Source organism: Salminus brasiliensis, chromosome 21, assembly GCF_030463535.1.
Source record: "Salminus brasiliensis chromosome 21, fSalBra1.hap2, whole genome shotgun sequence".
NCBI lineage: Eukaryota > Metazoa > Chordata > Actinopteri > Characiformes > Bryconidae > Salminus > Salminus brasiliensis.
The window spans coordinates 23,703,449-23,722,161 of NC_132898.1; the positions used below are offsets into that span (position 1 = coordinate 23,703,449).

The window sequence follows — 18,713 nt, forward strand, 5'->3', positions numbered from 1 at the left end:
CTTTTTTTAGCTACATTAGCCTCGTAGCTCCAGTGTAAAACTAAAGAACAGACAGCGGACATGTTTTGGCTGATCGACTGCATTTGGGGTAAAGGGGTGAACTGTGTCCATTTGAGTTTTTGCCAAACTATCGCTTTAATAGCTCTTTGGTGAGCAGAGTGAAGGTGAGAGTGTAGCTGGTAAAGTCAGGCTGTTCTGCTGGACTCACCTGAACCTTTAATCTCTCTGTCTCTGTCTCTCTCTCTCTCTCTCTCTCTCTCTCTCTCTCCCTCTCCAGTGTTAGTGCTGCTCACTCAGCAAACACATCCGTCTGTCTCTCTGTCTCTCACAGTGTTTGTGTGTCTGTACAAATCTTTCTCATGTTCATCTGCTGCAAAACTGCTCTCCATTTCAGAAAACAACAGTATTTACTTTTCCAAGGGTGCCAACACTTTTGCACAGCCCTGTACATGTACACAAAACTCCTATAAAAGTGTAAAAGTTCGTCAGTTTGACGTATCGGCTCATTTTCAGTGAAGGTCTGGTGTGTTGTGTGATTCAGGGCTGTGCGTCTGAAGCAGCTTCAGCCAGAATCAGTATTGATCAGGCTGATCAATGATGTCATCAGGGGCGGCTCGAGGACATAACTTTCTTACACTAAAGCACACTCACTGTCACAATGTGCTCTCTCTCTTTCTCTGTCTCTCACTCTCTGCCTTTCTATCTCCCTCTCTCTCGCCCTCTCTTTTGGCAGCAGTATAAAGCTCTCTCTCTCTCTCGCTCTCTCTCTCTCTCTCTCTCTCTCTCTCTCTCTCACTGCAGGTGCCAGTGGGTAAGACATGTTAATGTTTGACATCAAAGAGTTTTTTGAGGAACAAAGACCTTCCACACCTCATACAGCATCACCCGCCTCTGCCCACCTCAACAAACCCACCAAACACACACACACACACACACACACACACACACTGCTCTTCACTGAACGGCTCTACCAGCATAAAGGCTTTATATAAAAGGGCCCAACATGATGTCACAACCATGTGACTGCACATTTACATGTGTACCTACACAGCTTGCATCCATTTATGCAAGAGTGTTTTAGTTTGATCTGAATGAGATGCAATATAGGGTATCCAATCAGGACAGAGCTCATTTACATATCAGTCTTAAAGGCACATTCATAGAAATATCTTTAATTTAAATTTGAGGCTTACCCCTCCTTCTCCTCCTTCACTCCTCCCTTTTTATTCCCTCTATCTTCTCCTTTTGCCTTACTCTTCTTCCTTTTACCCTCTCCTCCCTCCATTTAACCCCTCTTTCTCCCCTTCTTCCTCCATTCTGCTCCTCTCCGCCTCCTCGCCCTCCTCCTTCTCCTCTCATTCACCCCTTCATCCTTTTTTCACTCCTCCAGCTCTTACCCTCGTTCCTCCTCCTCTTACCCCCTCCTTCTCCTCTTTCCCTCCTCCCCTTCGTGCGCGTGCTCCGTGCCTAGTGAGGGGAAATTGGATTCACTTTTGCCGAACCGAATCTCTTGAACTGTCCATTTAAATGAGTCGAACATCCGACTCATTGATGAATCGACTCACAAGTCGAGGCAGCGTTCCCGGTCATCCCCTCAGTTCTGAACGAGACTCCTTCAGTCAGCGGTGATGCTCAAACTCACAGCTCTGCAGGGAGAACACACAGCAAACCTAACAAGTCTCATGGTTATTAAATGAACAGATCTTATGTGGTTAAATTGTGAAGGATTTGCATTTTATTAGACGTGTCGAGTCGTATAAACACCGCGTTACCATCGTTAGCTGCAAAAAAGCCTGATTCAATTATGAATCGAATCAAAATGCTTACAGACCTTAAACATAGACTAGCATCTGTTTGTGATACTTATATTAAGATTCATAATACAGACTTTAACAGTGTCTGGGTGCTGCAACAGAGCTTGATTCGTTTGAGTTGATTCACTCGATTTGTGAAAATACGAGCATATCAAACGTTGTAATATTAATAATATTAGTGTTTAAATGAGTGAAAAATGTTTTGAAACCATCAGTCAGTCTGTTAGTAAACGCCGAGTTCGGTTCACTTGACCCAGACAACTCGGTTCGATCTATTTATCGAAAAAGAGCCGAGTCGCAAGAGCCGACTCGGTGCCGCGCATGCGCTCTGCGCCAGCAGGTCGCTGGATTGTAGGCGAATGATGGCGGAAACGGAGCGGCGCTGAGCTCCTCTCTCTCTCTCTTTCTCTCTAGGACTTTTATTTCTTCTACTTCCCTCAACCGCACCGCTCGTCTCCCCTCTCTGTCTCTTTCTTCTTCCTCTCTGTCTCTCTCTCTCTTCACTTCCCCTTCTTCCACGGCGCGATGGGGAACGAAGCGAGCCTGGAGGGAGAGGGCGAGGCTCCAGGCTCCGTTTCAGCAGCGCCGGGCGCTGGACAGTTCAACAAGCCGAGCAACGGTGCACCCGGTGGAGGACCGGCCCCGGGAGCTGCCCAGGGACCCAACAGGTACACCCGTCCACCTTTTTGGGGCGCGTGGGGCACATGTGCTTGCATATATACGTGCATATGTTAGTGTATATATGTGTGTGTGTGTGTGTGTATGTGTGTGTGTATGAATGCACCCATCTGTACATACCGTTACCTCCCTGCACATCAACACAGTACCATTGCAATTGCATTGCGTGCAGTCTGTACAGGTGTAATGCTCCGTTTAGTTCATGTACAACATTTACAACGTTTACAGCTCTAATATGCACGCAAGGCTCGCGCAGAGGGGTTGCAAACGCGTTTGTACACATTGCACAGGTCCCGGTTAGCAAAGGTAGCTAAGCAGACCGTCCATGGTAGTATCCCTATGTGGGCTGCAAAGCTGCTGCTGGACAACAAGTAGCAGCAGCCTTGTTGCTGCTGAGGGTGCTCGTGCATCTCCTGTATCTCGTGCATCACATTTATTTCCCCTCCAGCCTGCTGTAATATACCTTGTACACCCAGTCTGCGCGTGCATCGCTTTGTTTGTAAAAGAACTTCACCAAATTTCCACCTTTCTGCATAATTCAGTGTTGAGATGAACGCATTCAGAGTGGTGTCCAGTTTGTTAATTGTAGGTTAATTGTAGAGAAACCTACCAACTTGTATTACTTTACAGTGGTGGTGAATGGAACCAGGTGTCAGTGGCCATTACTAGATAGATAGATAGATAGATAGATAGATAGATAGATAGATAGATCACTTTATTTATCCAATGGGGAAAGTCCGTTTTTACAGCAGCAAAATCAAAGAGAGCAGCATAATAAAGGCACTTAAAATAGTAGTAAGAAGTGGCAAATAGGAAACAGCAAACCTGACTATAAATACAGCTATATTAATAAATGCAGCTAAAATATACATAATATAACCCAATTATATAAATAAGAATAAGAAGTACTAGAAAACTAGTACTTCTTATTTTTCTAGTACTTACGAGAACACAAATGTAACTTATTTGCTGTCCAAACCCACCAGTGAACCCACACATGTCATTGATGAAGGTAAATTACTGAGAAATATGATACACAGTACATTTACTGTGGGGACTATTTATGCCGCACAGCGCCCTGCATGTATCCCTCCACTATATATTGATTGTTAGGTTTTAGATCTGAAATCTTCTCAAACTATGGTGAAACAGTGTCTCGGGCACCAGACAGTGTATGCCAAACCATCTGAGGTAGTAATGTTTGTCAGGAAGCTTTTAAGGGCATGAGACTTTCTTCAGACTCACCACTGAGTGGGTAGGTTCCTCTAGAAGGGAGCATTTCACTGCAAACCCACTCAGAAGTCATTGGAATTCCCCTTGAATATGCATACCTGAAAATTACACTTTGGTCCAAATGCTCTCTGAGACTGCTTGAGCACAAATGAGAAGGAACATGTTCACATTGGTTAGGTTATATGGCCCAAAAGGGATGTTTCATAACAGTTTAATGTTTATTTTGATTGTTAAATACAGTCCTTTGGTTATGTTGGACTGTGGACTATATATTAACAAAGCATTACATAATCTCATTTTAAAGTGGTTTTATTATAAATTATATGTCATCACTGTAGACCAATCAGAACAAGAGCTGTAGCATCTTTCCTCATTACTCATTACTCAGTATTAGCTGGACATGAATGGGTTAATATTTCATGCACTGACTTGCTGGCATTATGAAAGGCTTTACACAGACTAACATTCTATAAGACACACAGACAGTGCCCGCCAGCGTGTCTGCGAGGCTGATGACAGTTATGGAAAATATTAGGATGGCTTTTCTAATTAGTGAGTTCAGCTGCTTTAAGGACCAATTGCTTTCATTTATACACTAGTTATAACCTCAGTCCTCCTCACAGTCATGTCCTAATAGTGTGTTTGGTGCTGATCTTCTCTTCTGAACCGGACACTTTATGGCTTTGTACAGTTCCATCAGCAGCTCACCCATCTATCTTCTCTGTTCGTCTGTCTGTCTATCTGTTTGTCTGTCTATCTGAATATATCTGTCTGACTCTCTGTCTATGTCTAGGTGTATATCTATCTGTCTTTCTGTGTCTAGGTGTATATCTATCTATCTATCTATCTATCTATCTATCTGTCTGTCTGTCTGTCTGTCTGTGTCTAGGTGTATATCTATCTGTCTATCTATCCATCTATCTATCTATCTATCTATCTATCTATCTGTCTATCTGTCTGTCTGTCTGTCTGTCTGTCTGCCTGACAATCGGTCTGACAATCTGTCTGTCTGTTTATCTGGTCAACGCTTCCTTAAGTTGAAAACGGTTGAGGTGCTGGTTGAACTGGTGCGTGTGTGAGGTGGTAGAGCAGAGAGTAGAGAGAAAGAGAGAGAGAGTAATGAGGAGGATGATGATGAAGATTAAATGTTTCTGTATTAACTATTGATGGAGTTTTGACGAGCAGCCCTGAGAGTCATTTATCACACAGCAAATATCTCTCTCTCTTTCTCTCTTTCTCTCTGTTTTAAGATTTCCTGCTTGATCATGCTGCACCCCAACATTGTGTGTAGCAGCAGCTGTGTGTATGAAATTATGAAACAGGTCAGGTATATATATATATATATATATATATATATATATATATAAGCTATATTACATATATACTACATACTATACATATATACTATTTACTACTTATGAGAAAAGAAAAAAGGGATAGGATGGTTAATTTCCCAGCAGAGAGAGTAGGGGACACTGCTGTCTGACCCCTCCACAACATCATCCTGATAAAAGAAGCAGCTTCATAATGACACATAAATCTAATAAAGGTGCTTTAGTCAGCCTGAGGCTCTCTCTCTCTCTTTCCCTCTGTGTGTGTGTGTGTGTGTGTGTGTGTGTGTTCTATAGGCTCAGAGAGTGCAGTCACTCTGACAGTGGTAAAGTGAGATGAAAGTGAGACACATGACGAGGCGTGAAACTCGAGCTGCAGGGATATAATGTTTTTTAAACGCATCGGTTTTCAGTTTAAAATCAGAATGTCGGCCGGTCTGAGGGCTAGTGGGTGTGGTCAGATGTTCCTCAGAGCTGCGGCTGTGGTCTGATTTAACTACAGCCTTTGTTACTGAAAGCCTTTAGGTCTTTAGGTCTAAAGTCTGAGTTTAAACAGCTTAAGAGTATGGCTTGGGATCCTGCTGTTCTGAAAGAGTTCCTAGCTTTCTGAAAGAGCTCTCACACACACAGCACGCTGCTAACCATCACCAATATCATCTTCACTGTCACGATCATCATCACCATAATCCTCACTATTATCCCCAGCAGTCATCACAATCACCAGTTATTTCCATCATCACAATAATCACCATCCAACAGATGCCATACAAACATCATCAGAGTCATCCCCACCTTCACAATCATGATCACTGTCATCATGATCACCATTGCCATTGTAATTACTATGGCAATCACTCCTACATCATCATCTCCATCTCCATGATCACTTTCTCTATAATGTTATCATTATCACCGTTATCAGCATTATCATCAGTGTCAGCATTGTCATTATTATTATTACTAGTTTTAGTATAATGACCACCAACATCATCACTGTTACCATATTTACATCTGATGAAGTCCGAAACCACAGTGGAGATTTTGGAACCCTGCGTTCTGGATATCTGGCACATTTCTGCTGATTATGTTCACTGTAAAAGCTGGATTAATAAGATATGATTAAGTATTCGCTCATATTTGAATGATTTTGCTTAATTAAATGTAAATGAATAAATGCAGTGTAGACAGATAACTCTGACGCTGAATGCACTTTGTGTTGAATGTGGAGTAAATTGGACTAACTGAATTGTAAGGTGTTCTGAATCAGACCCTCATGCCCTCTCTCACTGTCTCTGTCTTTCCCTCCCTCCATCCCTTCCTTACTCCCTCCCTTTTTCTCTTGCTCACTCTCTTTCTCTCTCTCGCCTTTCCTAACAGCTAAGATGGTCTCAAGGCTGCAATGCTTTTGGGGAATTTTCTCCTTCTCTCTTTCTCTCTCTCTCTCTCTCTCTCTCTCTCTCTCTCTCTCTCTCTCTCTCTCTTGCGCTCTCTTTCTCCTCCCTCTCCCCTTCTCTCTCTCTCTCCTTCTGTCACTCTGTCTTGTCCTGTTTGTGTGCTCCGGAGCAGAACGCTCAAGCTGGAGTGAGAAGAGGCAGAATAGAGGGATGAAGGGAAGAGAATAATGAGTAGAGTGAGAACTGTGATGAGGCCATGATAATAGTCATAATAATAAGATGGTAGAGTCAGTATCACTTAAAACTCTCTCTCTGACCTGAAAGTGCACCTGGCCAGTCTGTGTAGCTCCAAGGTTGGTGGACATAATAAATTAGGCACTCAGGTTGGGTCCGCAGATTCATGCAGTGAATTTTCTCCCATTCCGGTGGTTGATGTAAACATTATCTGAAGCTGCCAGACAGTATCTGCATGATTCTTTGCACTGGATTGCTGCCACAGGATTGGCTGATTAGATAAATGCTGAAAGAATAGGTGTACGGATGTTCCTAATAAAGTACTTGGTGAGTATATATAAATAATATAGGTCCTTAGTGTTTAACCCATTTAGACCCTGTTTGTAATCCCACACTCTCGTAATCACTCTCATAACTGTATCCCTGTCATAATTAATAATAGTTTCATAGACCCCAAAATGGAACCCTGTGGGACTCCACAAGAAATACTAAACCAAATGGGTGCCAAATAATTCATAATAGTTTTGCCTAAATTAATTGTAAATTAATTGCTGAAGAATAAACCTAGTTCAAGTTCAAGGGGTTAATGTGGTTTAAAAATTACTTTGCAGAACATGTGGGACCTGCAGACAAACTATGTTATCACTATTGTGACAAATTACATCACAGTACGGTTTTCGGGTGTCGTTATATTATGTTTATGCCATATTGCCCACCCCAAAGGGTGTCTGCAGCTTTCTCAGCTGGAGACGAGCCAGTCTGTACATGCTGGGTGCTGTCCATAACAGTGGTGCTGAATAGGTGCCTGCGGGAGTGATTTTAGTTTCTGTTTCAGCACCGTGGACAGAGGCCGTTACGCCTGCAGCTCTGTTACTCGTCCTTTATTTCCATTTAGTGTCGGACTAGGCCAAGAATCACAAACTGTGACTAAATGTACAAAATTCTGCCTAAAGTTCGCTTGTCTAGTTTTGCACTGTAGTCCCACCGGTTAGCACTGTGCTGACTCATTTAGCACAATGCTAAACTCTCCTCAGACCATGTGGAGGTGTTCAGTAATCTCCAATAGGTTTGCTTATGTGGTTTCTGGCACTGTATAGTTATACAGATGGACTCAAGTACATAGTTCATGGTGGTTGCTGTGGTGTTTAGCTATCAGCTTAGTGGTCTTGCTTGCATTTAGTTGAAGTTTAACCTCTGCTCTGAAACTGGCCTGTGATGAAGCTGTAATTGGAGATAATCCGTAATGAGAGCTTTCTTCCTTGCAGCTGTTTACGATGATATTGTGTCTAAATTGCAGACTGGAGAGATAGAGAGAGAGAGAGAGAGAGAGGGAGAGAGATTATACTCCGATGATGGATTGTTAGTTCACTTATGCAAATGGCTTTCAAATTGGCCATCAGGCAACTCGTAACTGTCGGGTGAAGAAGTTGATGCTGTGGCAGGGGCACATTTACACTCACACTCACTGACACAGTCACACTCCGACCACTGTCTCTTTCACTCATTCTGCCGCTCGTTTGCTCTGAGTGGATAGTGACGGGGGTGTCGAACTGAAGGAAATGAAGCCCTGGAGAGTGAAGAGCAAGGCTTATCTGCAGCCCCTTCAGCTCAACCACAAAAACCAGACATAATAACACCTTACAATAATTTCTAGCTGTAGTTCAACACAAGCATTGTCATTTCTGTACCATTTCTGATACCATTAAGGTGGGGTCTCTGCATTGGCAGATTAGTTTTCAGGTATGTACTTTTAAATGAAGAGTACATTTTACAACCTGGAGTCCTTCAAAGCACTCGTACATGGTACTGGTGCCGTGTCCTGTTCTTTTGTGTTGCAACGCGGTTGCCTGTTTTAGTGCTGTGGATTATTCAAGAGTAATCAAGGCTGAGTTGTTTTGTCTCACAGCTGAAGAAGAATTAGCTGAATGCATGCTAATTGAACAGAGGCCATAAATCAGTTAAGTGAAGCAATCAGACATGAGCGCCACAGTGACTGTGTGCATTTTAAGACATGCTTGACCTCACAGACCCTGCCGTTAGACTGAAAGAGTTCTAGATAATGGATGCTGGTTTTGGGCCTGTAGCTTTAAGCACCATGGACAGTGACCATTTCAGCAGCCAACAGCTGCTTGATGTTCAAGTTGCAAACAGTGGTCACCAGCTGAGAGGGAGAGGGAGAGAGAGAGAGGGAAATGAGAGAAAGAGATTATAGTCAGTGATGGACAGTTAGTTTAGTTTTAAAATCAACATTTAGAAAATGGATAACTGTCTTGCTGTCCTCATTTAAACTAAATGAATGAATGAGGTGCTGTAGAAGCTGTAGGAGCTGTAGTTTCTATATGTTCTGTAGTAGCTGTAGATGCTGACGAAACTATAGGTGCTGTAGGAGCTGGCGGAACTATAGGTGCTGTAGGAGCTGTAGATGCTGACGAAACTATAGGAGCTGTAGATGCTGACGAAACTATAGGTGCTGTAGGAGCTGACGGAAGTATAGGTGCTGTAGGAGCTGATGGAAGTATAGGTGCTGTAGGTGCTGGCGGAAGTATAGGTGCTGTAGGAAGTATAGGTGCTGTAGGAGCTGGCGGAAGTATAGGTGCTGTAGGAGCTGATGGAACTATAGGTGCTGTAGGAGCTGACGGAACTGTAGGTGCTGTAGGAGCTGACGGAAGTATAGGTGCTGTAGGAGCTGGCAGAACTATACGTGCTATAGGAGCCTGTGGAAGTATAGGTGCTGTAGGAGCTGGCGGAAGTATACGTGCTGTAGGAGCTGACGGAACTATAGGTGCTGTAGGAGGTGACGGAAGTATAGGTGCTGTAGGAGCTGACGGAAGTATAGGTGCTGTAGGAGCTGACGGAACTATAGGTGCTGTAGGAGCTGACAGAAGTATAGGTGCTGTAGGAGCTGACGGAACTATAGGTGCTGTAGGAGCTGGCGGAACTATAGGTGCTGTAGGAGCTGGCGGAACTATAGGTGCTGTAGGAGATGGCGGAACTATAGGTGCTAATTGAACAGAGGCCATGAATCAGTTAAGTGAAGCAATCAGACATGAGCGCCACAGTGACTGTGTGCTTTTTAAGACATGCTTGACCTCACAGACCCTGCCGTTAGACTGCTAGAGGTCTAGACAATGGATGCTTTGATGAGGTTTTGGGCCTGTAGCTTTAAGCACCATGGACAGTGACCATTGCAGCAGCCCACAGCTGCTTGATGTTCAAGTTGCAAACAGTGGTCACCAGCTCTGGGAGAAGAGCTGGCGGAACTATAGGTGCTGTAGGAGCTGTAAGTTCTGTAAATTCTGTAGGTTATCAAGGTGCTGTAGGTTCAGTTGGACCTGTAACTGCTGCAGGTTCTGTAGATTTTGTAGGTGCTGAGGGACCTGTGGTAGGAATCTACAGTAGGAGCTGTAGATTCTTTAAATTCTTTAGGTTTTGAAGGCGAAGTAGGTTCAGTAGGACCTGTAACTACTGCAGATTCTGTAGATTCTGTAGGTGCTGAAGGAACTGCAGGAGCTTAAAGTTCTGTACAAATTGTAGGTTTTGAAGGGGCTGTAGGTGCTGTAGGACCTGTAACTGCTGCAGGTTCTGTAGATTCTGTATGTGCTGGAGGAACTGTAGGAATTGAAGGAGCTGTACATTCTGTAGGTTTTGAAAGTGCTATAGAGACTGCTGGATCTGTAACTGCTGCAGGTTCTGTAGATTCTGATTCAATGTAATGTAAAGGCAATGGTCCTATGGAGCACTATGAAAACTCATCTGAATACTTCTTTGCCTGGTCAAAAGTTTTTTTTCCACATTAGTGAGAACACAAACCCCTTTTCAGTAATATATATAGGAACACATTGGCTTAGTCTGTAGAAAACTGCTGTTAGAGAGCACTGTGAAAGTTCTCCCTCATCCTTGTTCCAGGAGAGATGAGCGAGCAGGAGTTGATTTGGTTCTGCAGGGTTGGGTTTGGTTCAGCAGGTGCGGTTTCTGCCCCAGCAGCTCAGGAGCTACACGACTCTGCAGCAGCTGTGGAGAACGTTCGGCCCTGTGGTATGTGAATTGGCTGTGTAGGCAGCTGTGGGTCAGCGTTGTACTTGGACGTGCAGCTGCAGCTCTGACAGTGTTTGTAAGAGTGTGTGTTCACGTGTGTGTGTGAAGAGGCTGGGGGTTAGAGTGTGTTAGAGCTCCATCAGTGCGCGCTGAACTCTGCTGTTTACTCCAGTACACCCAGGGGAACGCATTTCAACAGCAGGCCAGCGGGTTCTGACACACTCGTACACTACAGCTCACCATCAGTCATCACAGTCTCAGTTTTGTGTCATGTACAGTAATGACTTTAGCACTGCCCCTGCGGATTATATTTAAAAGTGAAATGCTATTATTTTAATGATTAGTTGGAGAATCACATGGTCTTTGTAAAGCCAGATAATAAAAACAGACTGAATAATGAGTGTGGAATAAAAAAAGACTGAATTAATAAAGTCTTTATAAACATTGTGTGGTTAAAATGTTACCTCTGTTGGGAGACTTTAAGCTGTGCCATTTCTTCATTGGTGGGTTTTAGTCATGCTGTTCTCCTTTTGCTGGAATATTTAAATTGTGGTGTTTTTGCTATTGGTGGATTATTAGCCATACTAATCTTTATAGGTGCTGTTCTTGTAGCCATGCGCTGCTTCTGTTGGTGGGTTTTTAACTGTGCCATTTTGCTATGTTGGTCTCCTATTGCTGGATTCTTGTTAACTGTGCTATTGTGCCATTGGTGGATTTCTAGCAATGCTGTCCTCTGATTGGTGGATTCTTTTTTGCCTGTGCATTTCTCCTTGTGCTGTGCAGTATGACGGTTCAAGTGGTATACCGTTTTCCTACACTCTGCATTTCTTACATACTGTAATACCGCTATGCAAGAACAACAACAACAACAAAATATTACCACTGTAAAATGTAGACACAAGCATTACTAGTGACAGTAGGTTAGCACACAGATGGCCCCTAAGGACCCCCAGGCTGTTTCACGTCCGCCTGATTTAAAGTAAACCCTCTTGCTTCTTAAAAAGTTCAGTTTATAAACTTACAAAAGACAAGTTACATGTTTTTATATTCTGTGTGCTCTTGAGATTAGGATGACTCATAAATCTATATAACGTTTCAAGCATGGCAAAATTACATAAATAAATAATAAATGAAATAAATAAATATATATATATATATATATATATATATATATATATATATATATATGATATGATATGACATGATATGATATAATGTTCATTTTTACACATTTGTGGTCATACTTCCCAGCCCTGTTTCCTCCTGTGCTTTCCTCCAATAGTGGATTTTGTAGCAGTGCTGGTTGCCTATTGGTGAATTTCTAACTGTGCCATTGTCCTATTGGTCAATACTGTTCTACTCTCCCACTGGTGTGTGTCTACTGATGCTGTCCTCCTATTGGTGGATTCATAGCTATGCTCTTGTCATATTGGTTGATTTGTACTTGTGCCAATTTGCTATTGGTGGGTTTTTAGACTATGGTGTTCTACTATTGGTAGATTTTTACATGTGCTGTTTCTCTTTCTGCTGTGCTTTTGTCCTATTGGTGGTGTCTTACCTGTGCTATTCTATCATTGGTAGGTGTTTAATAATGCTGTCCTCCAATTGGTGTCCTCCGATTCTCCCTGTGCTGTCCTCCTACTTATGTTTTTTTGTAGTCATGCTGTTTTCCTATTTGTGTCATTCAGTTAGAGCTGGTAGTGATGATAATAATATCATTAATAACAGCAGTCGGGGTGCACTGATCAGGAACGTCTGCACTAATGACACTGACTGAGTAAATGATGGGCGGAGAACCAAAGGTGAGCTAGAACCAAAATAACACGATGCCTATACACTAATGCTAGCTGCCTTAGGGGGTTTCTATGCAGACTGCTGGAGAGGGTTACACATAGAGGAGTGTGTCTGTGTGTGTGTGAAGTGAGTGATGTTGTCAGATGTTTTAGAGATCAGGGTTTAGAGCTGCTTCCTGTCGTCAGCGTTGCGGCTCTCACCCTGATAATGAGGGACACACTACTTAAAACGTTCACGGATGGACCAGAGAGGAAAGAGAGAGAGCCACACACACACACACACTCATAGACACACACATATAGCCACACACAGACACACACTCCAGTCTGACTCACCCATGCTGTAAAAGGTGCTATTTTGATTCTTGCTCACTTTTTTCCTGTCTGGAATCCATCAGAGGAAGTGCTGGCTTTGATCTACACATTTTGTCCATGTTTGTGGACACCCCCTCTAATGAAGTTAACTTGTACCCATTGCAACTATCAGCCTGTTTCTTAGGGAAAAGTCTTTTTCCCAACCATTTTTTAAAATCTTTTTTTATTAATTAAACAGACACTTTATGTTACTGTGCCTTTAAGACTGATATGTAAATAAGCTCTGTTCTAAATGGCTGTGCCTCACCAAGAAAGCAGTCCTACCTGAAGCACTTCACGCTGAATGGGCGGAGCTAACTACACAGAGTTAGTTTCTACACAAATTCTACACAAAAAACTGTGGTATATGGGTGCTTTAAGAGAGAATAGGTGCAGTGATGGACTAGCGCCCTTACCATAGGGTATTCTTGCCTTGTGTCCAGTGATTCCAGGTGGGCTCTGGACCGGGAAGAAGCAGAAAAGAAGTTAGATACATCGATGGGTCCTTTGAATGTAGCTGCTAAGCCTTCAGATGAAAATGTCTTTGCTTTGGGGCCCAGTTGAACCTGTTAGTGTGTGTGTGTGTGTGTGTGTGTACTGGCAGTCTCTGAGGCCGTCTGTAGTTCTCTGACTCAGTTTTCTAATTGCTTGCTAATCCAAACACTCGCTCTTATACGAGTAGAAGAAGGAGACACAGGCTGCTCATTACGCTGTGGATAGGTGATGAAGCACCGTACAGGCCACATAAACCACACACACACACACACACAAATACACACAAGCAGGCACTGTAGGAACTGTAAACAAGCAGGTAAAAGGCCTTTGCTGTAAATTCTGTTTCGCTGTTGTAATTGAAAGTGAGGATAAGGAGTGGTGAGGGAGAGCAGGGCTGCAGACATCAGACAGCTCCGCCAAACCAGGAGGGAATCAGTCATTTAAACCAGTTACTGACCAAACAGTTTAAATACAGCCTGAAAACCTGGAAGACATTGATGCTGGTGGGTCTCATAGACATGTCTCTTCCATTCAGACTGTCTGTCTTTGCCTACTTTAAAGGGAAACTCCACCAGTTTTTCAGAATTCCTCATAATGCAGTGGTTGAGATGAACAGGTGAACAGTCATTCAGAGTCAGGGTTTGGTGTGACACCCATTTATTTACAGTGGTGATGAATGGAACCAGATGTCAGTCGCTGTGACTACAACACACCAGTGAACCGTCACTGTGCAAAAAAAGTCTCCAAAATGTCCACTTTACAGACGAAGGAAAAATCTTGGCAACTTTCAATGGAAGTCAATTAAAATGATTTATATTTTTTCATTTTTATTTGGGGCCATTTCTATCCATCCATTCTTCATAATATGACACAATGTAAAAACAAACTTCTAGATTTACATGTAAAGAAGTGAGGGAAATGGCCAACATGGAGGTACAGTCTTTTTAAAACGTTGATAATGGTAAAATTGTGCCAAATCTGAACAAATACCTTTGCTTTGGGGACTATTTTTTGCTGCACAAGACCCTGCATGTATCCCTCCGCTACGTTGCTGGTATGTGACATTAAAAGCATCCAAAATCTGTTACTCAAATTCTGGTGTCAAGCATCAGGCAGTGTGTTCATAACCACTTTGTATAATAACTTTCTGTGAGGGAACTTTTAAAGGTTCAGACATCGGTTCCATTCACCGCTACTGTGAAAACATCTGACCGGAGGAGTTTCTCAAGTTTTCACACCAAACCCAACAAGTCATCAAATGACTTTGTTTAAATTTAATCCATTAAATTATGCAGAAAAAACATGTGACAATAGATGAAATTTCATTTTACCTGATTAAACTCACCACCACGGTAGTGGATGGGCTACATGTCCATGTTGGTCAGTGTACTGGATCAGCATGTGGAATTGCAGCTTTCCATGAACTGTCACTGTCAATGTCACTGTACCCCTATTGTTGGATGCCCTGCAGTAGTTTTTATGGAATTGTTCATCTTTGCAGCCACAACGCAAAGCAATAATAAGCAGTAATTCCAGACGTAATTCTACAAGTTTTCCAGTGTTTTCCAACTGCTGGTCTTCTGAGTTTGAGTTCAGTGCTTATATTTAGTTTATGTGAATAATTATGTGCTTTCTTTTTGTGGAAGGCTGCAGAGTGTGTGATCTGCGTTGAGGAAAAGCCGCTGAAAGCCACTTGCGCTGAATAATGCTCCAAATGAGCTTATTACACCTGTGTCTCCTGCACTCGTAAATATTTGCACAGCCGGTATGTAAACGGACCACTCGCGAAGTGTCAAAATAAAGCTGCCCAAGAACAAATAACCTAGCAGCGGTCTGAGACAACAGAGAAATCCAGAGAGCTTAGAAACAAACCAGTCTTTGGAGGAAATGTTGTGAATTGGATATTCTGTCTTTCAGCCTGTTGCACAGAGGAAGCTTCTGGCATTTATTGATGTGTAATTTATTAGTCGTTTTGTAATTGGGTGTGTGTTACGGTACGGTACAGTGTTTTCATGCTGATACTGACACTTAAATACAGTATCACATCAGTGCTGATACTGGCACTTAAATTCAGTACCATATCAGTGCTGATACTGACACTTAAATACAGTATCGTATCAGAGCTGATACTGACATTTAAATACAGTATTGTATCAGAGCTGATACTGACATTTAAATACAGTATTGTATCAGTGCTGATATTGACATTTAAATACAGTATTGTATCAGAGCTGATACTGACATTGCAATACAGTATTGTATCAGTGCTGATACTGACATTTAAATACAGTATTGTATCAGAGCTGATACTGACATTTAAATACAGTATTGTATCAGTGCTGATATTGACATTTAAATACAGTATTGTATCAGAGCTGATACTGACATTGCAATACAGTATTGTATCAGTGCTGATACTGACATTTAAATACAGTATTGTATCAGAGCTGATACTGACATTTAAATACAGTATTGTATCAGTGCTGATATTGACATTTAAATACAGTATTGTATCAGAGCTGATACTGACATTGCAATACAGTATTGTATCAGTGCTGATACTGACATTTAAATACAGTATTGTATCAGAGCTGATACTGACATTTAAATACAGTATTGTATCAGTGCTGATATTGACATTTAAATACAGTATTGTATCAGAGCTGATACTGACATTTAAATACAGTATCGTATCAGAGCTGATACTGACATTTAAATACAGTATTGTATCAGTGCTGATACTGACATTTCAATACAGTATTGAATCAGTGCTGATACTGACACTTAAATTCAGTACCATATCAGAGCTGATACTGACATTTAAATACAGTATCGTATCAGAGCTGATACTGACATTTAAATACTGTATCGTATCAGAGCTGATACTGACATTTCAATACAGTATTGAATCAGTGCTGATACTGACACTTAAATTCAGTACCATATCAGTGCTGATACTGACATTTAAATACAGTATCGTATCGGGCTAATACTGACACTTAAATATGTATAGTATCAGTGCTGATACTGACACTTAAAACTGTAATTTAAAACTTAAAACTTTAATTTATTGGTTTTGGTATTAGTTTTACAGTATTACTATCAACAGTGGAGAACAGCTCAAGAAGTAGAGCTCAAGTAAATGATGTAAGAAATATAGGATGTGGGCTCTTTAAGGTTAAGAAAGCCAACTACAGAAAAAATGCTCAGAACAGAGGTTGGGATGTGATTGGCCAAGCTGCATGTCTTTGTTTGTTCTGTGTTTGAACGCCGCTGATTGAAGAGGCAGGTCATCATATTTGTACGATTGATGATTCATTTGTGATTTATTTGAGGTGGAGGAGAGTGGGAGCAGGGCTGATGGACCTGTGTGTGTTCTGAACACGTTTTTCATAAACGCAGATGAAAATCACCCCCATGCTCAGTTCCAGCTCCACATATACGCTGTCAGTGGCATTTGACTGGTCAGTCACTCTTCCTCAGTCGTGCGCCTCAGGAGAGCCGCTGCTGTTTACGCGCTCCAGCGTCGGCGTCTGCAGCCGATATGCCCTGGTATTTCATTACGGCTCGTCTAGGATGCTTCTCTGTATTAATTTGGGTGTTTATTTGTGTGAGAAGAAACGAGGACCCTCTGAACCTCTGATTTTGTGTCATACTTTATAAGTATCACAGGTCTGACGGATCAGAGCGCACACACCTCACCTTCCTGAAAGCTGAAATTGAGAGTGTTATTGTGTTGGTAAATATTCTTCCAGCATAAGGCCAAAGCTTGTGTATTGGTCTAGCCACTCTGTCTGCTGTTGTTGTTAACACCTCAAACCCTCTGCTTATTTTCAGTACATTCAGAATCTACTATAAATGATTCTGTTTCTACAAAAAATCATATAGTCATTTAGTCATCATTTAGTATCTACTATGAATGATTCAGTAACTACTATGAATGATTCAGATCCCACTATAAATCATTCAGGATCAAACTATAAATGGTTCACTGTCTTCTAGAAATTATTCAGAATCTACTAAATATTTTGAATCTACTATAAAATGATTATAGATTAATCAGAATATACTATCAATTCTGCATGTTATTAATGATTCTCTACTATGAATTCTTAATCTATAAATTATTAATCTACTATAAATGATTCAGTATCAACAATGAAATACCCAGTATGTACTATAAATGGCTCAGAATCTACTATGAATGATTTAGTATCTACTATAAATGATTTAGGGTTGACTAAATTAATCAGTATCTACTATGATTGATTCTGAATCTACTATAAAATACTCCTATATGTCTCCTATAAATGATTCAGAATTGACTATGAATCAATTAGTATCTACCATAAATGATTCAAAATCTACTATAAATGATTTTGAATCTACTATGAATGATTTAGTGTCTACTTTAAAAGGATTCAGTTTCGACTTTAAATGATTCAGAATTTACTATGAATTTTTCATGTGTTATAAATGATTCAGAATCTACTATGACTGATACATCAACTGCTTCTACAGCAACAACAACTAATTATTCAGTACTGACTTAACGGACAATCGTTGCTGATATCTGATTTCATCATCAGGTATGAATCAGTCTTAAAGCATGGGGGAGAGGAGTCAATTTGGGTTTTTCCATCCACTCTGCCTAAAAGCGACACGTTTAGACTCGTGTGCCAGTTTCATACGTGACGCACAGCTGAAACGTGTCTGAATCAGTACATTGGCTCCCGTCTGTACTGTAGCGTTACTGCTGCGCCGTCCACAGCGTGTTTCCAGTTTCGATTGACTGATAGAACGATGAAAGCCTTTGTCGCTGTAAAGCCTACACAGTGTTGCGTAGGAGTGTTTTTAGAGCAGCTGAAGGGAGAGTGTCTTTTTAAACACAGCACAGCCAAGATCTCTCAACCACATACGATCTCAGACCTGCTGCTTCATGCATCATTATTTACTTGCTCAGACACACCTGATTCAGCTCATCACTCCCATTAACTCAGGTCACAGCGGTTAAGCAGATAATCAATCTACATAAGCCTTCACTTTCCTGTATCCTCCATGGTTTGAACGACCTTTCTTACATTTTATAGAAATTGTTTCTGACTGTAGTTTCACTGAAACAAGTGGAGGAATAGTGTGGAATTGATAATGCAGATTTCTGCAGGTGAATTCGGAGTAGGGGCTCGGCGTAGATCTCATCCCACCTTTAACGTTACTCAGCCAGCCGATGGCACTCGTGTTTGATAACAACCTGCCGTATGAATCGGTTGAAATAGGAAAGTATGAGTGTTTGTGCTACGTGTGCTTCTTGCCTTTTGCAGTTATTATGCTGTATAAATCCCAGGAAAGTGT

At 41.7% G+C, this 18,713-nt stretch overlaps 1 protein-coding gene across 2 annotated transcripts in view; it reads left to right on the forward strand.

Annotated features, from left to right (window-relative positions):
* Window positions 1-2,174: 2,174 nt before the first annotated feature.
* The window catches only part of bsnb (bassoon (presynaptic cytomatrix protein) b), a 115,096-nt gene continuing 98,557 nt past the window's right edge, over window positions 2,175-18,713 (forward strand). For both annotated transcript variants that reach the window (XM_072665547.1, XM_072665548.1), the window contains exon 1: window positions 2,175-2,482. In XM_072665547.1, coding sequence (XP_072521648.1) covers window positions 2,340-2,482 — 143 coding nt within the window. In that variant the 5' untranslated portion in view covers window positions 2,175-2,339. The remainder of the gene's footprint in view (window positions 2,483-18,713) is intronic.